The following is a 26786-nucleotide window of genomic DNA, read 5'->3' on the forward strand; positions in this document are numbered from 1 at the left end:
CCAATCCCTCCATGATACAAGTGTTCAGTAGCCATACCTGGAAAGTTTGATGGTACTCACAAATAGTTGCCAGCACCTGCAACACCCTGAAGATTATCTAACAAAGTATGCTTTGTCATTTGTCTATTCTTTGGACTGGTGGCCAAATATGCTACTCCATTGCTTTATACTTGAAGACCCCATTAAATCTGCCACAGCCAATCACCAGGCCAGAAAGCAACAACAAGGGCACCACCCAGTGGCAGAATATTTAAATGACTTCCTACTTTTGACCTAAGACTTGGAGTGGAATGAGGCTATATTAACAAACCCATTCCAAGAAGGCCTGGAGACCAAATTCTTGATGGGTTGGCCTCAGTTAAGCACCCATCCACACTGTAGTACCTTATCCATCTTTATTTATTTAGCCTTAAAAGGTTGTCAGACTCCAGATGACTCTAGGTGGTGTCCAAGAATAAAAACAGGAAAGAAAACAAGGCAATCAGTAAAAAGAATGGTTAACTCGGAAGGAAAACCCCATATTCTTCTAACACAGAGGTCGCAAACATGCAGCTCTCAGTGGCGCACCTGTCCGGAGCTTAGCTTCTTTGCTCCTCCCTGCTTTATGTATTTGGCCATGCCTGGCAGCAACTTCTCAGTAGGGTGACTATACATTCCTGATTTACCATTTGTCCTAGATTTTCAAGTCTTAGGGAAAATTTTCCCACTGTTTTCTTCCCTGCAGAGTAAGCTTCTCTCCCATAGTGCCAGCTTGTGTAGTGCTAGGTGCACTTAGTGCAGTAAGTGGCTTGCATGGCACTGCTGCAAGGGAGAAGCCAACCCCACAGAGGCCAGAGAGAAGGAAAGCCTGGGCTGTGCAAGAGGGGAAGAAATTGATACCACAGAAGCCAGTACTGTGGGGAGAAGGTGGGAGCTCTCCAGGGGCCTCGCAAGGGTGGTAATAGCAGGAAATGATGCCTGGTGCTGCCTTCACTTTACCCCCACAATGCCAGCTTATGTGCCTTCTGCATCCCCTGAGCCAGCTAGTTTGCCCACTAATGACATAAAGAATCAAAGCCAGAACTGCCAGGGGTGCCACTGGGATAGAAAGAAAGGTCAGTGGGAAAATTATATCGTTCTTGGGGGAGATGGGCGGTGATACAAATTTAAATAAATAAAAATTTTATTATTTAATTATTTTAGTGCCCCCATCACTCTCAAAAAGTGTCCAGGTTTGGGCAATAAATGTTATGGTCACTGGTCAAATGGAAATGTGGTTTCCTGTTACAGCACAAATAGGATGTTGAGTATATTGGGTAATGTTACCCAACATATTCTAAACAAAAAAATCAGTTTCAATTCATCTTAATATTAGTTGCATCTTTGCACACAGCCCACCAGTTAGTACATTTAATGTAATATGGCCTGCCATATTCATTTGAGTTTGAGACCCCCGTTCTAACACGCTCAATCCTCAAGGAGTCAGCCACCTATCCCTAAGCCAAAGTCTGGGAAAAGACCCAGACCTTAAGGATTCATCTAAGGAAAGCAAGGTGATGGTCATTTGGACATCTGGGGGTACTTTTTCAGAACACAGGCACAATGGCAGAGAAAGTCCATTTCCTGAATCCCATCAAATGACATTGTTTCATGCATGGGACCTAGAGCATGTCAACTCAGGCTGACCACACAGGTGGAAACCATGGGGGATAGATTGTCCATGTAGGGCTTTATAGGTGATAATCAGCACTTTGAACTGGAGACAGAAGAAAATTGGTACCCAGTGCAACTCATACAGCATGCTGAGGCATATCCATCACTGCCCTGCTGCAGCACTCTGGACCAGCTGAAGCTTCTAAACAGTCTTCAGGGGCAGTGTCATAAACAGCACATTGCAATAATCTACACATGAGGTGACCAAGGCCTCCTGGTTGATTAATATGTGCAGCTGCCACACAAGATGGATCTGTGCAGAGACTGTCCTAACCACAGCTTCTATCTGCCCTTCAAGTAGGAGCTAAGAGTCCAGGAAGACCCCAGATTGCATGCTAGACCCAAATGAGGAAGTACAACCCCATTTAGAACTAAGGCATCAAGTCCCCAGACCCAGGTGGCCCCAATACCCACAACAATTCAATATGGCTAGATTTTAGCCTGAGTCTATTACTTCCCATCCAGACCCCAACAGTCTCTAGGCACTGGGACAAGACCTTGACAGCATCCCTTAGTCAGCCAGAGGCTAGCAGAATCAGATGCCATGGAGGAGAAGACAGTGGTAGACTAGGGCAGGGAGAATTCTGGGGTTCCTTGGGTTCAGGTGTAGTGACATTGTCAGAACCATCTTCTGCCAGTACAAATGCTCCCCCAACAGACATAAATGCATGGCAGACCACCCTGGCCTTGACAGGAGGATACCATGCTATGCAGAAGTAGGCAACTTGTAAGGAAGCTATAAATAATTCCAGGACCTGACACAATTAGCTGCCTTGTTACTAACAACAGTGGTGAAAGGCTCTACAGTGGTATGAGCCTAGCTAAAAGAGTACTTAAACCAACCTGGCACAGTCCCTGAGCTTTTGGAAATAGCTCTGGCATTTGGCTTCCACCCTTGGTCCTGACCTAGATTGACAATAGCTTGCTTCTGACATTTACTCTGGCTCAGCCCTCATTACAGAGAATACCACTGACCTTGAACTATCTGATCACAGTTCATATTGTCTCCCTCAGCTTCCAAAGAAATTTGTGCACAATGCACCATTGCCTTGTTTTTTATTTTCTGTGCTGAGATTTCACAGTGCAAACACATACAAAAAACTCTTGCCTGACACCTGGTCTTGGTATTCAAACACATATACCCACTCTTTCACTTACGTTGCAGAGTGTTTTGGCACCCCCCTCAGTTGACCATGGCTGGACCATAAAAGATAGAGTGGGGAACATTATACAAGACCTCCCAAAAAATGTGCTGACTTCAGAGGCTGATCAATTACCACCATATCATTCATAGGGTTGCCCTTTTGATGCCTGTTGGACAAACCTACTCCCTTTTAGAACCTGAATTGGTAGTTCTCAGAGATTTCATCTCAAAAAATCAAAAAGAGGATTCATCCATCCATCTATATCACTGGTTAGAGCTCTTGGGCTTTTTGTAAAAAGTCTGAGGAACTGAAACTCTGCAGCATTTACAGGGGCTTCAACGATCACCATTCAGAACTGGTGTCCCTTGCCACTGATTTTGGAACTTGTGGATGTCTGTGGAAGGCACAGATTCTCACCAAGTTAGATCTGAGGAAGGGTTATAATGTGATGAGAATCTATAATGACCTTAACTGGAAAACTTCTTTTTGTACCCTGTATAGCTATTTTGAATATACATTATGGCTTTCAGTCTCTGCAATGTCCCTTCTGTCTTTAATCATCTAAGCCATGATATTTTGTGGGATTTCATGGACCAATTTGATACCATTTATTTGGATGACATTGTAATTTATTCTCATTCCCTTGAGATATACATGCACCATGTTTCACAGTGGTTTCAGGAGCATTATCTATAGATCAAACTCAAAAAATATAAATTCAGATTAGTCACCATTGACTTTCTGTGCCATCACATTTCACTAGAAGGACTTCAGATGGATCCAATAAAGATGGAAACTATTCTGGCTTGGCAACTGTTCAGTTCAAAGGCATTCTCTTACAAACTTCCATAAACTTCCAGGATCTTTGCATCAATTACTCCACTCAACCCCAGAGAACAGTATTACATTATTTGGGATAAGGAGTTTTTGTCCATTAAAATGGCCTTTGGGACCTGGCCTTTGGGACTTGTTTAAAGGGGCTCAAAACTCCATGGGGGTCAGGACAAACCACTATGGCTTGGAATACCTCCAGACAGCTTGTAAACTAAACCAAAAGCAGAAATAGTGATTACTATTTTTTTCCATTTGACTTCAAAGTAACCCCGCATTGCAACAAAAGGATGGTGCCTTCTCTCAGAAGTCCAAATGTTTGTTTGGGCCCACCTAGTCAAGAAATTCTTAGCAAGTTACAATCATCACAGTAAAGTATCCATGTACAGTTCCAGTTACATAGCAATAAGCAGTCCCCCCAAACTTAAACTACACATAAAATTGTAAAGCAACCAACCAAAAAGCAGTAAAAATAGATAGCACATCTATAAATCAAAGGCCCTCTTAAATAATTCTGAATTTTCTGAAGCCTAACAAGGTAGGGATTGATGTTATTTCATGGGGCAGGGGGTTTCATAACATTGGTGCTGCCACAGGCAATTTTGGATACCCTCCATCCCCTAAACCTATGGAAATGAGGGGCTACTGATTATCTAGATGAGGAATTGCTATTCTCTTTGTCTATGATTCCACCAGAGAAATTTGCAGCTATGAAACCCCTCTTCGATGAAACAAATCAACAGCTGCAGAGCAACCCCTATACTCAAGAATACCAGCAGATCTAGAACGCAACTAGTTCCCATCCCATGTGGTCCTGTGATCAACTAATCCTGTTTTACAAATACTGCTGTTAGGATTACATATTCTATAACAGTTACCTGCAGGACATTTTAGTTCTTCAAGAAATTTTGGTGGCCATGCATTGGGCCCAAGATTCATATCACCATGCCATGGATCAACCAGGGAAGTCTGCAAGTCTATTGTTACCTTGGTGCATTTTTTCTATCAGCATTATCCTCAGAAGTCAAGACTATCAGCTGTGGAAGATGGAGGTCCTACCAGCTGTGGAAGATGATGATTAGCCTGTGCATTAATCTGTTTACATATTGAACTGATTTACATCTGAACTAATTAAAGCAGTTAGAACCAACATGCTAATTCAATTCTGTCTGCTCTCTGGAATGATAGTGTTGTGTCCACCCATTCTAGAGTACCAAATTCCCTCTTATTTGCTTTTATATATATAAAAAATAAAGTTGCTAACTTGATAGTTATAGTATAACTTGAATCTGCTGCTAACGAGTGTAGACCATACTGAGTTAGACAGACTAGTAGACTTTTGTAAGGAAATTTAATAGATTATGTTGGTATAGAAAACTATAGCTGCTGGGACATAACTATTACTTTGTGTATTGTAGCCCTGTGCTTAGTGGAAAGTTGGAATTTTTTTTTTCAAGTTTCTTTCAACTGCTGAGGCACTTCTCATTTTGCCAGTAGCACATCCAGGCTGGGATTCAGCTTCAGAAGATTTGAAGATTCCAAATCTCCACTTTGGGATACTAGGAAATACTCATCAGTTATCAAGTGATCTAATGGAAAAGAATAAAGAAATGTGTATCTTTAGAGAAGAAGCATATGTTGATGGAACAAATTTCCTCACTGCAGTCCTCTGGAACAAGATTTGGGAGGACACAGGAGACTGCAGGAAAAATGATATGAAGATATACAGTAGTTCTCTAAGCCAAAATGGGCAGCGCTGGATCTCACCCATACTCTTTGAAATAGAGTGGTCATCTTGAATAGCCACACTCTTCTAAGTGGATACAATAGCAGGGAAAATACTCTTTTGCAGAAATGTCTGCCATTTATGGAAAAGAGACTTTCTCAAATGCATCATTTAAAATTAATTTCTAGAAATTTATTTCCCTTGAGAAGATTTCTGTGAGATATAGTTAACAGTAAATGAGATTACAGTTGAAGAGTGGGAGAGGCATATTCTAACATGTCCTTGATTGTCTACTACAATAGTTTAAATACTAGAGACTTTTACTTTCACACACGTATGTTGTTTGATGTTCAGTGTTTTCCATTATACTTAAGGCACTTCACTTCACTGAACAAGGTAGCCCTTAAAAATGACCCAGAAAAACAGTTTTCTTAGATAATTCACCAATGCCTGAATTTTATCAAGTGTTAGTTTGAAGGGGTTTGTTACTTCTGAAAAAAAAAAATTGAGACTTAAAAATGTTTAGAGTATTGCCATTAAAATGGTGTTAGTCAATTGGATGCCCTCTGGCACCTGCCAGATCAGCATAGTCTGTTGTCAAGGTAATACTCATTGTAGTCTCAGATACCAGGTGAGCATGAGGTTGAGGATAGATGAATAGGGTTTATTGGAAAATTGGCCACATTCTCATATTCAGAAAATGTGTTATAAATACTGGACTGATACTGGGAGGTTATTGTCTGCTTGAATCACAGCATGAAAACAGCTATGAGGGGGGAAAAGAAAAAGAAAATGGTGAAAAGTTTAAAACCAGTTGCAAGTTTAAAGAAGTAATGTGTTTTTTGCTGACCATTTCTTCTTTTCTCATCAAAATATACAGTATATCAAGTATAATAATTGTTTACCTTGCTAAGTTTTGCTGTTTATCCAAGCTTAACTGAGCATATTCAAATAGACTCCATTACTCAGAGTTGGCAAGGTAAATTACATGCTTTTAAACAATGGTGCGGTATCCCAGAAAGTTAGATTTTATCTGTGTGCTGGCCATTTTTCTATCTCATTAAAATGTACACATGTATTTGCTATTATTCCTGCGGGCACTATTAGTTACAATAATGAAAAGACAGGCAGTGGTATTACCTTTTAATCAGACTTTTTATTAATTCAGCTGTATTTGTATGTTTATTAATTATGCAAACAGAAATTACTTCCTAATTTTCCTTGCTTCTCTTTTTAAATATATTCGCTGACCGGGGGCATTTTGAATAGTACAAAGATGTGAGCAGGCAGCTGTAGTGTTTTTCTTTGTTTTGTATGGGAGTTATGAGGATTAAAAGTCAACACATCTGCAGGGCATTTAGCTGAGGAAAGCTAGTTTATATTATAAATCACAGATTAATTAACATCAGATTTTTACTGCAACTATTGTCATCATATACAGTGACTAACATAGTTGCAAATCCACTTTAATTATTCAACTTCTATTTTTTTAAACATCCGTCTAATTGTTATTTTGCCCCTAGTGTTGGATGAATATACAGCACTGTCCTGAAATGCTTTTTTTCAACAAATAATCTCTAGCTTTCTAGCAATATCACAAATTAAAGTTGCATTAGTATTATGAGCATTTCCATTTCTCTTAAAGGTATTGTTGGTGGTATTATTATTATTATTATTATTATTATTTCAGTTGTTGGCTACTTGTATGGGAACAAAAATTAACCGTATTAGCAATATTTTGTTTGGTTTTTAAGTACCATTAAACCATATATCCTAAAAATTATATTTGCACCTCCCTATCTAATATCATGAGAGCCAGTTTGGTGTAGTGGTTAAGGCACCAGGCTAGAAACTGGGACACCGTGAGTTCTAGTCCTGCCTTAGGCACGAAGCCAGCTGGGAGACCTTGGGCCAGTCGCTCTCTCTCACTCTAGGAAGCAGGCAACGGCAAACCACTTCCAAAAACCTTGCTGAGAAAACTGCAGGGACTAGTCCAGGCAGTCTCCAAATATCAGACACAATTGAACGGATTAAAAAAAATTCCAGTATCATGTGTGGTAGTAGACATTTCTTCTGTGCACAGATATTCACAAAAGAAAAATTAGGACCTACTAAAATCTTATATGGCTTGGTGCTTGGGTATCTTCAAATTTACCTGTTAGAAATAGGATCTGCCCACCTACTGTATGCAAGCAAATAGGGCCTGTTAACAGTTCCCTCTGACTATGGAGATCAGGGAAAGAATCCAGGCTTGTCTGTGGGAGCAATGCACCTTTGGAACAACAGCTTTCCTCCGGGGGCAAGAATGGCACATTCCTTCATGTTTTTCCAGAAAACCATTAAAACCTGAGTGTTATGGAAAGCCTCCAGGAAATAGCATTAACAGTATGTTGTCTCAGTCAGTTGCAGAGCCATCTAGTGTATTATTGCATTCTATTTTGCTGTATTATTATATTGTTTATTTATGCATTCATGCACACTTAGGATTATGATTTAAGCAGTATATAAGATTCATAAACAGTAAAATGCTGTATTATTATATTGTTTATTTATGCATTCATGCACACTTAGGATTATGATTTAAGCAGTATATAAGATTCATAAACAATCATACCTGCAGTCTTCATTTCAGTCTATAGAAAGGTTTTTGGATAGACAGAACAACATACAGCATCATTTTTGTAGTTCTCAATGCTCCACCAGAATGGATCAGGCCAATTATTCTGTACTCTCCCACCTTTCTTTAAAAAAAATGCATTTAAAAAAAGAATAAGGACATTTAAGAGGCTTCCAAAGGTTTCAGACACCCATTGCATCTCTTAAAAACTTAGTATCTCCATTCCCCAAAATGATATGCCACATAAAACCTAGTGCATCAAAAATAGTATGGTTTTGCAAAATGCATAAAATTGAAACTGTGGGGTTCTTTTTTAAAAAAAAATCTGTTAATTTATTTAGTTGATTTGTATGGCTGTCCAACTTGCAAACTGAAAATCTTAGGCAACTAAAACTAAAGAATAAAACTAGAAACAAAACCAGCAACATAAAAACAACAAAAGAAAAAATAGCATAAACAAAAGCCAATCCACAACTATTCAACATTCCAACATCTCCCTGGCCCAATGCCTAGGGGAAAAGCCAGACCCTCAAGGCTGTACAGAAGGCCAAAAAAGTAGAGACAATCCAAACCTTGGAGGGAGGATACGTTGTTCCAAAGGTTAGGGTTCATGATAGAGAAAGCACACCTCCTGGGTTCCGCCAGGTGATACTTTTATATATGGGACCTGGAGCGTGCCCACCATGGGAGATCTAGTGGAATGGGCAAAAATAACCAGAGATAGGGAGCTCTACAAATAATGTGGCCCTGTGCCATGAAGGGCTTAATGGGTAATAACTAGCACCTTGAATTTCATTCAGAAGCCTACCAAGAGGTATTGCAGCTTACAAAGTAATGGTTTTACATGAGCACACCATGGTTAATTATCCACACCACTGAATTCTGGAGTTGAAGCTTCTAGATGACTTTCTAGGGCAGCTGCACGTACAGCACATTGCAACAGTCCAAGTAGGAGGTAAGCAAGCCAGGAGTGACCATTCATAGGACCTCTTGATCCAGGAATGGGCACAATTAGCACATAAAATAGATTTGAGCAGCCAATGGTCTTCAAGCAGGCTGAGGAGTCCTAAGTGGACTCCAAATTGTACACCAGTTCTGCCTGGGGGAATGCTACCCCATCCAGGAACTGAAGAAGAAAAGTCCTCAGAACCAGGGGACCCTAAAACCTACAACCACCCAGTCTTGGTAGGGTTAAGCCAAAGTCTGTTCTACCCCATCCAACCCCACCCGCCAGCCTCCAGACACTGAGAAAGGACCTAGACAATATCACTTACTTGCCCTAGAGATGTATAATTGAGTATCATCAAAATAGTGATGATACTTAATCCCATGCCAATGGATGGCCACACCCAGCAGCTTCGCATAGATGTTAAATAGGAACGTAGAGTCCTGAGGTACCCCACAAACTAGGAGTTGAAGGCTAGATTTCTCCAGTTCTACCAATACTGACTGAAACTCACCCCAGATATAAGAGAAGGACCATAACCCCATGTTCCTAACTGTCAAGTCAGTCTAGAAGGATTGATGGTATTGAAGGACACTAAAAGTTCAAGGAGGGTCAGGATGGAGGCATCACCCCACCCACCACAGATCATCAACAAGCATGATCGATGTCACCTAAGTACTCTATCCCATCATAAACTTGACTGAAAAAAGGTCCAGATAATTCATTTTTTCCTGGGCCTTCTGAAGCTGCAAACCAACCATGTTCTCCAAAAATGGAAGGTTGGAGACAGGATAAAAATTGTGTAATATTATTGAATCCAGCAATGGTTTCTTGAGGAAGGGATTGTCCACAATCTCTTTAGGGGCTGGCAAAACCAGCCCCTCTCTCAAGAATGCATTCCCCACTGCCAGTTGTTGTTGTTGTTGCACTGAGTATGGCAGGAAGAACTATCTTAAGTGTAAGATTAGGCAAGCCTTAACATTTTTTTTGTGAACCAAGGACCGGGCTTGACTGATAATACAAAAAGGGAAGGGTTGTAGAATACATATTTATCTATTTTTGTGTATTTATCTGCTTCAAAATGATGAAGAATGTGCCATCAATTCTTGGTCATTGTAGTTGGAAAAAGATTGCCACAAAACTGAGGGCTGCACACAGATCTGGGCCCTTAGGTTGCCAACCCTTGCTGTAAGCCAACTAGCTCCTTCTTTACTTCATAATATACCAGTGTTCACCAAGTGCCTTTGAATGTGCCTTCTTGTTCTTTCACAGCTTTTTTTGGAAAATACCTCAATGAATACAATGGCAGCTATATCCCTCCTGGCTGGCGAGAGTGGGTTGGATTAATCAAAAACTCTCGCTTCTATAATTACACTGTTTGTCGCAATGGCCTTAAAGAGAAGCATGGATTTGAATATGCAAAGGTATGGAAGAATCACATTTGTCTTGTAATGTACATAGGTAAAACCTATTATTTTCTTGATAGAAGAAATGGTATTTTAAAATCACTTTATTGTAGCAGTATTCTTATTTTTTTGTGTTGGCTGTATGGCCAGAACATTTTTCCACATATGTTCATAGAAGGTAAAGGGTTTTTTTCCCCCTCAGTTAACACTATTTCTGATTATGAAGTGGAAATACCAATTGAAGCAAATATTTGTAGCTCAGGGTTGAACTGTGGAGTCCTTGGTGCTCTCTGAGCCTTCTTGTTTTCTTGCAGACGTTTCATTGCCAGACTAGGCAACATCTTCAGTGCAAAGAGGGAGTGGGCCTTGCTCTCAGTTTATATACTGTGGCTTGCCCTGCTTGTGTTGGTAGGGGTGTCGTTCTCTCCTTGGGAGTTCTTTGATTGGGCTGGTGTTTGCTGCTTGGTTGATTGCCTGAGTTAATAGTTCCTTGATTAGGGTGTATTGTGCTGTTTGATGGTTCATCTGGTGTTGATCCTAGTGTTGATTTTTGCATATCTGGGTGTTGATTGCTGGCAAGGGAGCGTACTGGTCGTTTGGCTTTTCTATTGTCTCTTTTGAATGGTATGTAAATGTTGTTTACCTCCATGTGCCTGTTGATGGTTGCTTTGTCTGAGTGCCAGGCTTCCAGGAATTCTCTGGCGTTTTTGGATTTGGCTTGGTTAAGGAAACCAATTCCTGTTGCCTAGTCTGGCAATGAAAGGTCTGCAAGAAAACAACAAGGCTCAGAGAGCACCAAGGACTCCGAAGTGGAAATAATGAAAGGTACTAAATCCTGGAAACTTGACTGTAGCAACACACAAGTATGCACGCACGCACACAAAATTACACAGACACACTTTGTCTCTCATAAAAAGCAATTATCTTTTACCATTTTGGGAGGAGATAATACACAAAAGGTTCTGGTTTCCAGTATTGTCTATGTTATTTATAATAATTTGCTACAAAGCAAGGCATTTGAAGTTTGGGGAAAATTCCTCCTTCAGAGAGCACCTTTTCCCCAGTAAGTCGTTCACTCATGATAGAAGTTCTGGAGAGAGAGGCTTAATGGAAAAATGTGGTTGAAAATACTGTCAGTAAAATTTATATTTCATACTTTTTCACATGCCTCTCCAAAATACTTTTGGAGTTGGGAGTTTGAGAAGCAGTCCTAGAATGAGGACAAAGTGTTCACAGCTGTTTGGGCTTCCCTAACAATGTTATGTGAAAAAAATGCTGCACCTTTTTTCAGTGCTGTTTTTGCAGCTGTTCATGACCCTGAGTCCACATCATCTGATTGATTAGTCATGTCTGGAACTGTTTGAAATTGTGTGACTGTGTTACCTTGGAACTCCTCACTGGAGTTCATGCCAGTTATTTGATCAAAAGCCCCACAAACCTAGATATGGCAGATAGTTTAATTACTGAGTTTCCAGCTTTTAAAAAAGCTCCCCGTGTGTGTGTGTGTGTGTTTTATTACATTGGCTGTATATTAAGCTGCTTAACTGGTATGGTAGGATTTTGATATTAGTAGCTGCACTCTTCTAAAATGAGCAGAGTTAGGTTCTTTAGAAATGCCAGTGTTCCTTTTCATTACAATTATAGCAAAGAGGCCATAGTGACTGAGCTTGAGTGCCTGATTTCAATATTTCTAAACCTTTGTTTTCCATCTTAAAAGGTATTATTCCTCCCTGCTACAGAAATAAGCCTGTTGGAACGCAGCCATTCATTTGGTGAAGATGATTTTGTAACTGTATCATATATTTGATCTAGGAATTGTGCCCAGCCTCTAAAACTAGATAGGTGAAATCCATTCAGAACTATCAGACTAAGGTACTATAATAAGACCTTGAGGTATTGGATGCAGTTGGCAAATTGTTGTTTATGTTGAATGTTTGTTTCAGGACTATTTCACAGATTTAATCACTAATGACAGCATTAATTATTTCAAAATGTCTAAGAGGACATATCCCCATAGACCCATAATGATGGTGATCAGCCATGCAGCTCCCCATGGCCCAGAAGACTCTGCACCGCAATTCTCTGAGCTGTATCCAAATGCTTCTCAGCACATGTAAGTGAAACTTTATACTGTGATCCTACTGGTGGTTTGCCACCTCAGCCACCCTTGCTTAAAGTCTAATGTTGATTAGTCTGGAGAAAGGGATTCTTCAAATCCTGCACAGAACAATTCTGGATAACCTAGGAATGAATGAATGAGAGTGTGTCTGTGTGTGTGTAGTCTAATAAGGGTGTCTGCCTCTTTGATAAGCAATCAGCCAACTGCCCTTTTCAGGGAGAGACAGAGAGTTGATGCCCTGCATAGCATCAACCAGCCACTTCCTTGCCCTGCTTCAATACTTAGAGGCTTCAGTGTTCTAGAATATTTCATTCTTATACAGGGGTCCCATATTTCCTAATTTTTGAATAATCACAATCTTTACTCTTTTGTTTTGGGGAAGCCTTGCGAAAAGTTTTGTTAGTGTGAGATGCTGAGTTGTCATTTTGCCTTTTTCACATGATGCGTAGACTGCGGGTGCCTAAAGGGGCTGAAACGCCTTTTTTCCTCCACCTTTCCTTTTTTCCTCTTGGGATTGCATGCACTCCTTCCCATTTTCTCCTTGAACTTTTTGTCTCCTTTCTATACAATGGCTAATATTATGTTTGCACTAAAACTTGATGAAAGAGAAACAGATAAAATCTTGGTGTTGTGTAGTGGATTGTACACATTCAGGGTGTAGATGGGGATCACATATTTGAATGCTTTCTCTTTTTAAAATATCACTGAGTAGGACCTACAGAATGGGTATGAATTAACATAATAGCCACCTTTTTCTCTGATGTACTTGCATGTGCAGTTATATTTAAAATGTGACAAGCGTGCCTGCAGCCTAAAATGGCATTATTTCAGAATTTTCCCTGATTATGCGATATGTATAAACTAGGCCTGAGATAATTATGACCATGGTTGCACAAGAAAGAAAGCCAGTTTATTTCCCCATTTTAAAATTAACAAATGCCACCAAAGAAAAGTGTTGGGTATTTATATACTGTATATGCAATATTTTTGACATCTATACTGCTCCCCACCACCTACCGTCCATCATCTTGCTTGACATCTTAATTGGTGCCATAAATTCAGACCAAAATTTGAAACCTTGTAGTAGCACCGCTAAGTCTGGATAAAAGGACAAAATTCTTAAGGGTGTGTGAAATGCTTCATTTTGAACTGTTTTAAGTGAAACTTTGTAAAATTCCTCATTTTTGAATGAAAGTTCAGCTGCAAAACATCTCCTTTAGGTAGTTTTGAAACTGTCTAGAGCTTGGAACAGTTCTGTTTCAAGCTTGAAATACTTTCAAAATAACTGAAAGAGCCTATTTTTGTACTTGAAATGGGAACATTTCAACTCCCAAACATTTTTTTTTTTGCCTATCCCTAGTTCTGAGACCCCAAATGGCTAACAGATAAGTAATACATAAATGTCATGATGGCTGACTGGTTGGCTGAAGTTGCAGGCAAACATAATTTTAAGATACAAAAGTTTCCCAGGCTGAGCAAGCTGAACCAACCATAGGATCATACAATCATGGAAAGGAATGGTTAGAAAGAGGCATAGAGATCATCTAGCCCAACTCCCTTTCCAATGCAGGAATCTACTACTACAGCATCCTTGACAGATGGCTATCCACCCTGTTTAAACATCTCCCATAAAAGAGTCCACCGTCTCCTGAAGCAATCTGTTCCATTCTAACAGCTGTTATCATGAAGAAATATTTCTTGATATCCAATTAAAATCTGCTTCCTAACTATTCCATTTTCTACATTACAGTCCTTTGGATTTTTGAAAACAGCTATCAAATTTCCACACAGTCTTCTCCAAACCAAACATTTGCAACTCCTCCAACTGTTTCCTCATAAGGGCTTTCTTCCAGGTCTCTTATCATCCTGCTTGTTCTCCTCCAGACATGCTCCAGTTTGTCAGTGTTTTCCCTTCAATGCAGTGCACAGAGCTGGATGCAAATATACTTGGTATGGTCTGACCAGCACAGAATAAGAGCAAAAATCACTCGATCTTTTCACTATACTTCTGTTGATGCAGCCTAGAGTTGGATTTGCTTTATTTGCATCTGCATCACACTGTTGGCTCATATTCAAATTACAATCCACCAAATCACCCAGATTCTTTTGGGGTATATTGCTTCCCAGTATGGTTTTCCCCATCCTACACTCATGCCTTTGATTTTTCCTTTCCAAATGAAGTACTTTAGATTTCCTCCTATTAAAATTCATCTTGTTGCTCTCTGCCTATTGTTCCAGCTCATCAATATCCTCCTGAGTCTTGAAACTATCTGTAATAGTTCGCTATCTGCCCTACTGTATGTTTGTGTCATCCACAAATATTATTATATTTTCTAAGCCCTCCTCCAAGTCATTTATAAATATATTAACAATACAGGGCCTAGGACAGAGCTTTGCCTATTGCCATTCAACACCTCTTCCTGCTTGACTGAGAGCCACTCATGTAGACACATTGGGGTTTATGATTATAATTAGCTCTGTATCCATCTCCTAGGAGCAAAGTCCAGTCTGCATTTGGCTATCTTCTCTATTACGTTTTTGTGGGAGACTGTGCCACACTCCCCTTGACAGACTGTTGGGCCAACAGATTGCTTCTGTGCTCCCTCTTCGCAGGGAGTCTTTGATCACCACCACTGGAATAGCAAAACCCTCTATTTAGGCACAGCGCTTACTTTTAAAACGGTGAAAGGTTGACTTTCTAAAATTTTTGACATTCTAAAAAGTATGGATTATCACTCCAGCAGTGAACATCCCTTCACCCACCCCAAAATAAACAGAATAGCAGACAGGATAGCAGGATGAGGCAGGGGAGGTAAGGAAGAGGAGGGGGGCTTGCCTAGAGTCTCTCAGACATGGCTGTGTCCTGAAAATTTAATTAGAAGCAGATTTCATAGAGTGGTTGAAACTAAGGCCAAGTAATAGCCCCATTTAATCATTTTTAAAGCATGTAAGCTGTACTGTTCCCATCGCTCTCTACATATGGGGGAGGGGGTGTCTGCAGTCGAGAGACTCCACTCTCTGTAGAGGCTGTCTGCACAGTTGAGAGCCCTGATTGACCAGGGTTTCCAATTAAATGAAAGGTCTTCCCAGACAAAGGAAGCCCTCTTTTGCAGTGAATGGCCTGTTACCTGTTGGAAATGATGGAGGGCAAAGCAAATTTAAAGCGTTTCTCCTCACACTTGCCCCCATTTTGCATGCGATAGTCTGTGCTCCCTTGAAAAATGATCAAAGACAGCTATCAAGCATTGAACTTAGCAGCCACTTCCACTCTCCTGCATTAGGAGATTGAGAAGTGTTTTGTCTGCACTGAACACTGTATGATATTAATATCTGAGCTTGGTAACCCTGGAAACTTTTGTTAACCTCAGTATGTATTCCAGCAAATACAAAATATTTGAAGCCAAAGCAATTTGTGCTTAACTGATTATAAAACCTCTGAAAGCACAAATCAGAAGTCTCTATTTTCTCCCAACTCAGTTGTCCTGAAATTCTGGGAGTATTATGCAGGTTTTATTCAGTGGCTGCTGCAGGAGACAATAGAATATTTTGTTTTAATGCTGAAAGACTAAAACTAAGAGCTCACTTGGAGAAAGTAAAAGAAGAAATGGAAGAAATGGAAGATAAACTGCCAGTTTACATGGATAGGCTGCTAAAGGAATGTTTTCTACAGCTTAATATGCTGCCAGCTTGTCATGGCCAGATAATAAAAGAAAAAAAAATCCCGTGTCTGACTGACTTTTTCCTTGGGCATAGCTCATGAAAATAACGGCAAGAGCAATACAATCATTCTGTAAGAGGTGGCATTGTTTGAATACAGTACGAAACTATTGAGGATTCTTCTCTTTTGGTGGTCAAACATATTTTGACACTTTTTTTTCTGGGTGATGGGTTTAAGTTTAAGCTGTCTGACTTTTCTTTTTTGGTTTGTTTTTTATTATGTCATACTAACAATTGCATTCATATAAAGTTAACAAGCAAGAGCCAGTTTGGTGTGGTGGTTAAGGCATTGGGCTAGAAACCGGGATTGTGAGTTGTAGTTCTGCCTTAGGCAAAAAGCCAGCTGGGTGACCTTGGGCCAGTCCCCCTCTCTCAGCCCAAGGAAGTAGGCAGTGGCAAACCACTTACAAAAAACCTTGCCAAGAAAACTGCAGGGACTTGTCCAGGCAGTTTCTGAGAATCGGATATGATTGAACAGACTAAAAAAAATGTTAACTATGGGAAGTAATACTAAAATGAAAGAAAGACAAAAGGGGAGAAAGGCCAGAAAAGTATATTATGTACAAAAGAAATATAAAAATTGACTAAATTGTTGACAGTTCTGTTCCTTGCTACGGTGTTGGGGGGAAAATATGAATTGTTCATGGATAAGACCTTCAAAATTTTAGCTACAGTCCATTATTTTCCACATTACAGGTAGTCCTTGGTTAATGACGGTAATTGGGACCGGGAACTAGGTCACTAAGCACCATGGTCATAAAATGTGACATCACCTGACTGTGCCGACTTACTACAGCAGTTGAGGCAGTTCCAGTTGCTGTCATTAAGCGAATCCTGCACAGTTGTTAAGTGCAACATTACATAATTGCCATTTGCAACCTCCTGCCAGCTTCCCCATTGACTTTGCTTGTTGGAAGCTGGTAGGGAAGGTCCCACGCGACCGCAGGACACTACAACCATCGTAATTGTGAGCCAATTGCCAAGTGCCCAAATTGCAATCATGTGATCACGGGACACTTTTATGGCCACAACTTTGAGGACCAGTCATAGGTCTTGTTCAGCACCATTGTAACTTTGAATGATTGCTGAATGAATGGTTGTTAACCGAGGACAACCTGTACTTTGCAGTATTAAGTGCAAGTATGAAACTGATAATCAGAGAAGGATCCTAATATTTATAAGAATTTTACTGAGGTCAAATAGTAGCTTTCAAACTGAGTCCCAAGAAGAATAGAATTTTGCAATTCCTTATTCCAAGTAGTGCCCAGAGCTGGAATAAATGCCCAATGGTAGGCCTGAAAATGATCCTTCCTAGCAGACAGCTGAATCCTAACACAGTGAAAACCGTAAAGGATACTAGAGAATATTGTTTTCAAAGATGTGATAGGCTGTTGAACATTATTAAATAATATGAAGGGATATAAATAGAAAGATCTTTTAAAATATAAATCACCTTGGAGTTAAATTAATTTTAATAACATTAATTTTACCCCCAGTTCTCAGATCTAGACATTCTTTTGTTTTTACTGAAGTTGGAGACAAATTTAAATTGACCTGTTGACAAAATTTCCTTGGAATTTTTATAGCAAGACAAACAAAGGAAACAGAATACAACCCTAAACATGTCAATATTTTTACTAGACCTAATGGCATTCAGTCTCATTAAATTCAATTTGCAGAGTAACCAGACAGGATGCCAAACTGATGCATAGTACTGGCAAAATGAGGTTAAGAATATAGGATATAGGAATAAAAATATAGGTTTCTGGTTAAAAATATAGGTTTCTGATAAGAAATGTAACATATCATCTGCACACTGTAAAATCTTACCACTGTTCATTGACTGCCATCCATCTAATGTTTTCAAAATTTCTAGGTAGCAGGATGTTCTGAAACCAAATTGGGAAGGAGGGAAGTTTTTATTTAATTTACACTATATTATTATATTTTGTTTTTAATCTTAGTACTGACTGGACACCTGTAAACCACTCAGATCAGCATATAAACCTTGTAAATAAATACATAAATACATTTTCACCTCATTTTTCCCTTCAACAATCCGATTAGAAAATCTAGTATCAACGTTGAAACATTCCTTGCCCATTCTGAATTGCCACATGTATGTGTTTATGTGTGTTTGTGTGTGTATAGGTATGTATATACACACAGACACACTTCCCTCACCCAAGCTTTCTGTAGGACCTATTTATGGCTTGTAAGAATATGAGTCTCATGTAAGAAAAGATCACCCAGACCCTTAAAGTTCAATATTACAAAGGAAACTATCACAAGGAATAATTATAAGAAAGGACTTGAAAATAGTTTTACATCATATCTATTCTAGTATGCAAACACAGCAACCTCATGAGAAAATAATGAGAACAAAACATTTAAAATGGTTCAAGAGGTACCATAATTAAACTTGTTGCGAAGCATCTTTTATATCCCCTAAACATATTAATAAACTTGTTACTGCTATTACTTTTACACAAACTGAGCAAGAGAAAAAAATGAAAATAAACAGTTTATTTGCCACTGAATCACATACTGGTATATATCTTGAGGAAAGCCAGATTAAGAAAAAATAAGAGAGCAAGGAGGAAAAAAAAAAATCACAACTGCCCAAAAGACTAGAGTTTATTATATTTTCCTTGTAGCTCCAAGGACAAATGTGCAGAACAAACAAATGCTTGATCAGGAATTATAGAGAAAAAGTTTGATAGAAATTTCCTATAGAAATAGGAGTTAGAAATAAGCACTGTACAGAAAGGGGTAAGTTTTCAATCCACTAATGAGACTTTAGTACTGGGACTTAAAGAAGTAAGGGTTTTTTTCCTGCTTCCACAGGAATATGTAAAGATTTCTGGGTGCCATTAGCTGGTCTGATAACAAAAATGGCAGAAAGTTCAATAAAATATTAAAATTCCTCTCACAAATCTTATTTCTTGCTGTGGAAAACAACTTCCTACATTCTTGCACCTTCTTAATGTAGTTTGGAAAGAACATAATATGGAACTCAGTCAGTCTGAGAAATTTCACAGTAAATGGCAAAGGCTTATCAGTTGTCCAAAAAAGTAAGGGTAGAATGCAACGATCCCTCTCAGTTTCTAGCTGATAATCTTCTGGCAGAGCTAATACTTCGCCAAGTATGTTCTGCTTGTTGTGGAATTCCAGCCATGTGTAAGTTGCACTTGTGAGACTGAGATTCAGAAGACATTATTTTAGCCTGAAGGGTATTAGCTTTCAGTAATTCAGTTATGGATGTCTCAGTGGACCTTAAAATCTTTGACTTGGGGCATTCTGTTTTCAGCAACACCCAGTCAAATATTTACAGCACAAACAGAAGCTTTAGTAAATGTTATATTCTCCCATATCATAATGAGAACAGAAATAACATCCTTCTTGATAATGGCTGCAGCTATTGTCTTAGGGCAGAATAGGGCAGCTGAATCTCTGTGGGCAGCATCCACACATCCAACAGATTCTCCAGTAATCAAAACAGAAGATAAACACTTTTTTCTGGCTCCAATCATGGTAATTATACAGGAATCAGGATAATAATGGTGCAGGGAGTGGCATGGTATGTGCATGCTTAGTTTTTTAATTTTTTTGAGAGGCAGAAATTGTGATGCTGTGTAACCATAGGAGCTGTCTGCAACAAAGAATGGAAAGCAGAACAAAAGTTGCTTGATAGCTTGGCAAAGTTAAATGAAAAATTATCAGTATTACTAAAGAACTATGATACAGTGTCTGTCTATAAATTAAGAATGAAGAATGTCTGTTAACTAAGCAATTCCTTGATTATATGACATTCTTGTGCCAGTAGGAAATTTTCTGTTTGCTATTGCATAAGCGAAACAATTTTTATTCTTAATTTTTCTTGTTTTGATGACAGTGATATAGATGTAGTACAGCAGTTTACTTCTCTATTAATTTTAAACGTGTTGATTTTCAGAAATTAGTCAATGGAAACAGTAAAAAACTTGCTGTGGAGCAGCCAACAAGCCTGAAAGTTGAATGCATGCTGCCTGGGAAATTCTGGAAGTTGAAGTCCACACATCTTAAAATTGCCAGATTGAAAAATACTGGATTAGATAGTCAATATGTATTTCACATTGGCTTGGCAAATCATTTGCTGACAACCAACCAATCAAGTGTGGACTAAGAAATGTGGCTGCCTGAAACAAAGGCAAGGTATTTCCTAAGTCCATGTACTGAAGGCTACTGGACTGGCTGGTGTATTATATTTTCACACTGGCAAAAGGAGGACATTCTCTCTGGCAGTGTTTTTCAAACTTGGCAACTTTAAGATGTGTGGGCCACTGGCTGGAGAATTCTGTGAGTTTTTCAAACTTGGCAACACATCTTAAAGTTGCCAAGTTTGAAAAACACTGCTCCACAGCTTTTAAGCAAGAGATTAGCTTGGACCTCAGGAGTCACAAAGAGCAACACTCACATCCCTGATCAAGTTGCTTCTTGAGAATATATTGACTCTGTTACTTAAAACACTTGGATTTTTTTATGCATATTCTTCATATTTGGTATTTATAATGTTTTAAATGTGAAATATATTTGACACTAATTATTTAGACTAATAAAATTCTGTACAAGATGTTACCAACTTTTACAATATATACAAAATGCATTTAATTACACGTGGTGCGGCTATCTTGTCAAAAGTAATAACATGGAAACATGCAACAGTATAGATTCAGCTGCCCTTGTTATGAAACAAATCAGTAGGAAAACCACAGAAGAATTATTCAAAATAATGTACAGTCTGGCTGGAATCCCAAATAAGTTGTTGTTGGCACAATTCAGTTGAAATCAGTGGAGCTGTGCCAGAACAAGTGTATTTGGATCTCAAAATGTCTGTTTTTTTTCTTCAGAATGTAAGATCCATTGCAATTTGTCATTGGCTGGGAGAACAGACTTCGTTTGCTCCAGCTTTTTAAAAATGTGCACATTCATGAGCCCAAACCACGTTAAAGAAACCAAATTGTTTTTTTCCTGGAGAACATTCTTTGTCAATAATAAAATATGTTTTTCCTAGTATGCAATCCTGGGCACAAGTTCTTTGCCTTTTAAATGAAAGTTCCAGTTAAACTGAACAAAAATCCCAAGGTATCACAGGAAGGATGTTGGATGGGAATGATAGGAGTTGCAATTTCAACTAATCTATCTTCAGATCTATCTTCTGAAAAAAAAATATTTTCCTGCTGGAACCAAGAGGTCAACTAAATTAGAAGGATAGGTGTGGACTTTCATGCAACATTTTGCTTCGCTGTAGAGCGCTGACCAACATTTTTAGTTACAAAATAAAATTTCAACAGTAAATCTACAGAAGTTTGTGGGGTTTGGCCACTCATTCTCAGAAGAGCAATTATTACAATGGCCTCAGAAAAGAGCAAGTGAATATAATATTGGGATTATAAATAATATGCTCAGAGTCAGATCTCAGAGTTGCCTGAAATAAACCAGCCAATTGTGACTGATTGATCTCAACTGCTAATTTATGAGGCTTTATCTCATAATCTTGCCATTTTTTTTCTGAAAGATCTGTTGATGTACATTACATGAGTTATAGTGAAAGGTGCAGATATTGCATTAGAAACGAGAAATAGCTTAATCTATGGAGTTCTTGCTGCTCTCCAAGCTTGGTTGTTTGCTTGCAGATGTCTCATTATCCAACTAGGTAACTTCATTAGTTAGTCTGGCTACCCTAGTAGGTTAATGAAGTGTCTGCAAGCAAACAACCAAGCTCAGAGAGCACCAAGACTCCACAGTTCAATGCTGAGTTACAGATATTCTCTTCTGTTGGAGCTTAATCTATATCATCTTTTCCCCCAGAACTCCGAGTTACAACTATGCACCCAATATGGATAAGCATTGGATCATGCAATATACAGGGCCTATGCTTCCCATCCATATGGAATTTACAAATATCTTGCAACGCAAAAGACTTCAAACTCTGCTGTCGGTTGATGATTCTATGGAAAGGGTAAGCAAACAAAAATGCTTAAAGCCATTCTGTAGTACTAGATTCTGCTGTTTTGAATACTGCTGTAATAAAAAATCCTTGTCCCAGAATTCTACTTAATTCCACATTTATATTAATCCCCAATTCTTATTCCTTTCATTCTTTCACCAGTACAGACTGAAAGGCAAACCAAGTACATAAAGAAAGGATATGATTTCTTCAGGTAAAATAGATAGCATATACACAAGGGAGGTGTAGTGAAGCATTGCAGAGTATGAGTTCCTCCATATTCTGTACTAATTAAATACATTCCGTAATATGATCTTCCTTAGGTTATTTGAAATATGTCCTGTATTCATTGTAAATAGTTTGATAGGTTCATTTCAGCAGGTAATGAAAAAGAAGAGGCAGAAAAATCCTATAAGTTGTATTTGAACACATTTAAGGGACTTTCTGTGATACTGATAGTCTCTATAGTTTAATTTTACAGTCATAGTTGCTTGTTTTGCAGCTAGATTCATATGACCTGGAGCACATCAGAACTTCAGAGACCTACCAAAGCTTCCCAGGGTGCACATGAAATAGAAAATGTGCCTTGTTTCAAACCTGGAACAAACAGCCCCACCTGAAACATTCCAACAGAACAAACCTCAAAACAGTTTCAGGATTTCATCATAATCAAACTTAAAACAGGTTGCATGCTCTGGTCCCAGGGGACAATGAGAACCTGGAGTCAGATCCTTACTGCCTTGTTTTGCAGCCCAGGGCCACAAAAAATTAGGTGAATGCTGGCCAATGAACTTGCAGAACGATTGGGGAAAGAGGCAAAGAAAAACGTTGTTTTAAAAATCCCATAGGAAAAGCATTTTTTACATAACCATTAACTTAGAAAAGCCTGTAAGGTTTTCAGGAAAGAGAACAAAGGTCTTCAATACCTTTAAACACATCCCTGGGGTGCTCAACAACACAGCACAGGCTAAGGAGAGGAAGTTAGAAAGTCTCACTGACATTCTACAGTAAAGGCCAGCCTGCAATTAGTTAGGAAAAGCCAACCAGCCAAGCTAGAAGCAGCCAGATGCAGATGCAGACACAGACAAAAAAGTTGATTTCTTGTGGGTGTTCCCATTTCTATCAGGTTTGTTATTATGATTCCAAATAATTTTTTAAGTTAAGCACTGCTTGCTGATTAAAATGCTTAATTATAATTCTGGCAGGAAAAAAGAACAGAATGAAAATATTGGTCCAGTAGAACAAGACTAAAATGTATTCTGTAAAGCTCTGGTCAGGACAACAACCAGGACAATTATGTGCTCATGTATTGATTTGCATTTGATTGCATACTCACACACGTGTCATTCACACAACCACCGCTGAGTCAGCAAAAGATAAACAGAAGAGAAATCAAAAGCTCATCAAACAATTCCACATGTCAGTCTTTGCATTTTTAAATGCACTCTGGAAACTCAGCCTCAGCAAGTCATCAGACCCTTGCACAGACTGCACACTTCCAGAAAGGTTCAACAAATCATCCCAAAGCAAATAAAGCTTAGCAGCATTATTGTGTGTAGCCCAGTTATACTCATACTCATAAGAACACATATCCTTTTGTATTTACCTACCTACTATCTGTATCATGAACTTAAGTTTTGCCATAGCAGAATTTCTTTTTAAAAATAGCAATAACTTACTTACCAAATAGGCAGGCAGAGGCAAAAAGGTATTAGCTGTCTTCTTCCTCCGACTGGGCTGTGGCCTAGTCTGCTGCTGTCCAGAGAATCACGTCCAGGTCTATAAGGCGATAGGTATACATGTGTGGTCTCAGAGCCAGTGCATCCTATCTTACCAGCCGGTTAGCAACCAGGGTCCAGCAGCACCATCACTAGATACGCATAATAAAGATGGGAAGAATATTGTCAGCCCTTCACAGTAGATCAGACGAGGAAACCAATACCCCATAGGTCAGTACTACTGTTATTGTAAAGCTATAGTAACAGAATCTTGCAAGTCTGAATGCGTTCTCCCCTCCTTCCTTTTATCTTCATGTGAAGTAGGGAAGGGCTTGTTTAAGACATTTACTCACATTACATTCTTGGCCTGGACTCAGACCCCTTTTATCTGACTGTTGCCTTAGTAGCAGCTCTTCCTTCTGCCTTCTACCTCTAGTGCTAGCTGAATCCCAACCCAGGTGATGTGATGACTAGGGAGACTCTAACCTACATTGCAAGTGAATTGCATTGATCTCCATCCAGTGTTAGCACTGCTCAGGTGTTGTTGTTGCATTTATGCACAAGAGCCACATCCAGTGTGCAATTCTCAGTCTGGGCCAATGACTCATCCAGAATTACTCAGGTGAATCAATGATTGGCTCTGAGTGTGACCCAGATGAGTTAGTATCTGAAGGACAGCACTCATGCTGCACCATTGGCCATATATGGATAGGGAGTGATGCTCAAGTGGCTGCCAGTGGCTTGCTAATAGGAGCTGTTAGCTGCTGATTGGAGTCAGCAGCCTCTCTCCTCTATTTGTGGTGAGGGAAGAGCCCATTCCCTGGCCTGCGCTTCTTCCATTATGATGCTGGCTGGTGTGCCACCAGAATAATATATTATTAAGTCAAGCCTCTGTGCAGTTGCTTCCTCCTCCTCCCTTGACCAGCAAATCCTGCCTTGGCCCTTCTTTCTGACTAGCATCTCTCTCTTTAGCTATTCCTCTGCCTCTTCCAGTCATGGCTTTGAGGAGTAGAGTTTTATAGGGAGGATAAGCTGGATCTAGCTATCTAGCCTTAAAATGGAGGGGGACTGTAAAGGAAAGGTGAAAGAAAAATAAAAGCAAAAAGAAAGGGTTCTATGTAACATATAAGTGTGTGTCTTTATGTGTAAGAAATAACTGAAAAGCACAGAAAGGGGAGGGGGAATCAATCCCCCCATCTCATACTTACTACACTGCATTGAAACTGAAGAATAAGCACACTAAACTAGGATGGACCATGGGGATGGGGTTGCCTTGAAGGCAGACAGCCTGATATACTCACCAAGGTCCAGCTGGAGCAGTCCTGTTGCAGGTGGTCAGCTGCAGCAGTTCCCCTCTTTCACTGGAGCAGCAGACTGAATGGCTGTTGACTGAGCCACTCTTCCTTAAGTACCCCAGGACCTTTCAGATAAGCCAAGCCAAAGTCCTGCTCTCATATTGGTAGACTAGGAATTAAAAACAAAAAAGAAATCCTCAGCACCAAACTCCTGTTGCCACTCTCATAATGGCTGAAAGATTCAACTGTTTCAGCCTTGAAACAGACTAGCTTTATTCCAGAATCAGGACAAAGTACTATGCTTTGTTCCAATCTTGAAACAACTGATGAAGTGCATGCATTTTGTTTGAAGCGTTAAGCTCTAACAATGCTCATTTCAATATCTGATTGAATTTGCACAATCTCTTCTAGAAGCATATAACAAATGTTTGATGATTTCTGGATTTTAATTGGTTTATTAGTGACACAACCCTACAGAATTGTTTAAATGTAAACTTTGTAAATACTGCTATATGTGTATTTGTAATGATTGATTTAGCATTTCTTTGCACTGATTTTTCTCCATTTCTTGTATTTCAGTTATATCATACGCTAGTGGAAACTGGAGAACTGGAAAATACTTACATTATTTACACTGCTGATCATGGTTACCATATTGGACAGTTTGGACTGGTCAAGGGAAAGTCAATGCCATATGACTTTGATATTCGTGTTCCTTTCTTTATTCGTGGTCCAAGTATAGAGCCGGGATCAGTGTACGTTCTCCTATGTCTGCAGCACAGCTGTTGTACCTAATGTAAAATATTTGTAAGCACATTTGATTGTCATTCTTAGTGGCTGATTTCTTTCATCCAGATTATTGCAAAGCATTAACAAAGAAGAGCATCTTTTTGTTACTTTGTAAATATTATTCTTTCCAAAAGTTTGCTACAAGTATAATGAGATATTCCTTTTTATTATTATTATAGCCCTGTACAGTTATTTTGCTGCTTGCTGCTAAAACTGTAATGGGGTCATGTGAGGATATATTTCACTCACTGTGGCTTTTCAGGGTATATAAATATTTAGCCATGAGTTTGCTGACTCAAGTAGCGTAGCTGCTTCACCTCATTGCATAACTTAGTACAACCTGAAATTAGCATGCCTCGTCCTAATCCACAGGCCGGTAAGGGCAACTTGGAAGATACTTGAAACTTCCATCGCATACAATGTTGTCTTAAGGTGCCACACTTGTATAAAATGACACTCAAATTCTACAAAGATTTAAAATGTTCCTGCTAATGTGCATAATACAGCTCTGACCTTTTCTGTTAATTTGCAGAGTATCTCACATGGTGCTGAATATTGACCTTGCTCCAACAGTTTTGGATATTGCAGGACTTGAGACACCTCCAGATATGGATGGCAAATCTATTCTAAAACTTCTGGACCTTGAAAAACCAGGGAACAGGTGAGCTGAAGCACTTTCTTGATGCCTATTCAATAGCAAGTGCCTGAGTTAAATTGTGAAGCAGATGGAAAATGAATCATGCCTAAACAAGTGCAAGTGACCGTTGCTATCCCGGCACACAAAACTATTTTAAAG

The 26786-nt window shown here is 39.2% G+C and overlaps 1 protein-coding gene across 5 annotated transcripts in view; it reads left to right on the top strand.

Annotated features, from left to right (window-relative positions):
- SULF1 (sulfatase 1) overlaps positions 1-26786 on the top strand; it is a 123171-nt gene that overhangs the window by 59564 nt on the left and 36821 nt on the right. For all 5 annotated transcript variants that reach the window (XR_010067657.1, XM_063299366.1, XM_063299364.1 and 2 more), the window contains 5 exons: positions 10230-10381; positions 12307-12476; positions 22050-22200; positions 25781-25956; positions 26523-26651. Coding sequence is in view for 4 of the 5 variants with exons in the window: in XM_063299366.1 (XP_063155436.1) it covers positions 10230-10381; positions 12307-12476; positions 22050-22200; positions 25781-25956; positions 26523-26651 (778 nt within the window). In the remaining variant the exon portion in view is untranslated. The remainder of the gene's footprint in view (positions 1-10229; positions 10382-12306; positions 12477-22049; positions 22201-25780; positions 25957-26522; positions 26652-26786) is intronic.

The sequence above is a fragment of the Candoia aspera genome, chromosome 3 (genome assembly GCF_035149785.1).
Source record: "Candoia aspera isolate rCanAsp1 chromosome 3, rCanAsp1.hap2, whole genome shotgun sequence".
Classification (NCBI taxonomy): domain Eukaryota; kingdom Metazoa; phylum Chordata; class Lepidosauria; order Squamata; family Boidae; genus Candoia; species Candoia aspera.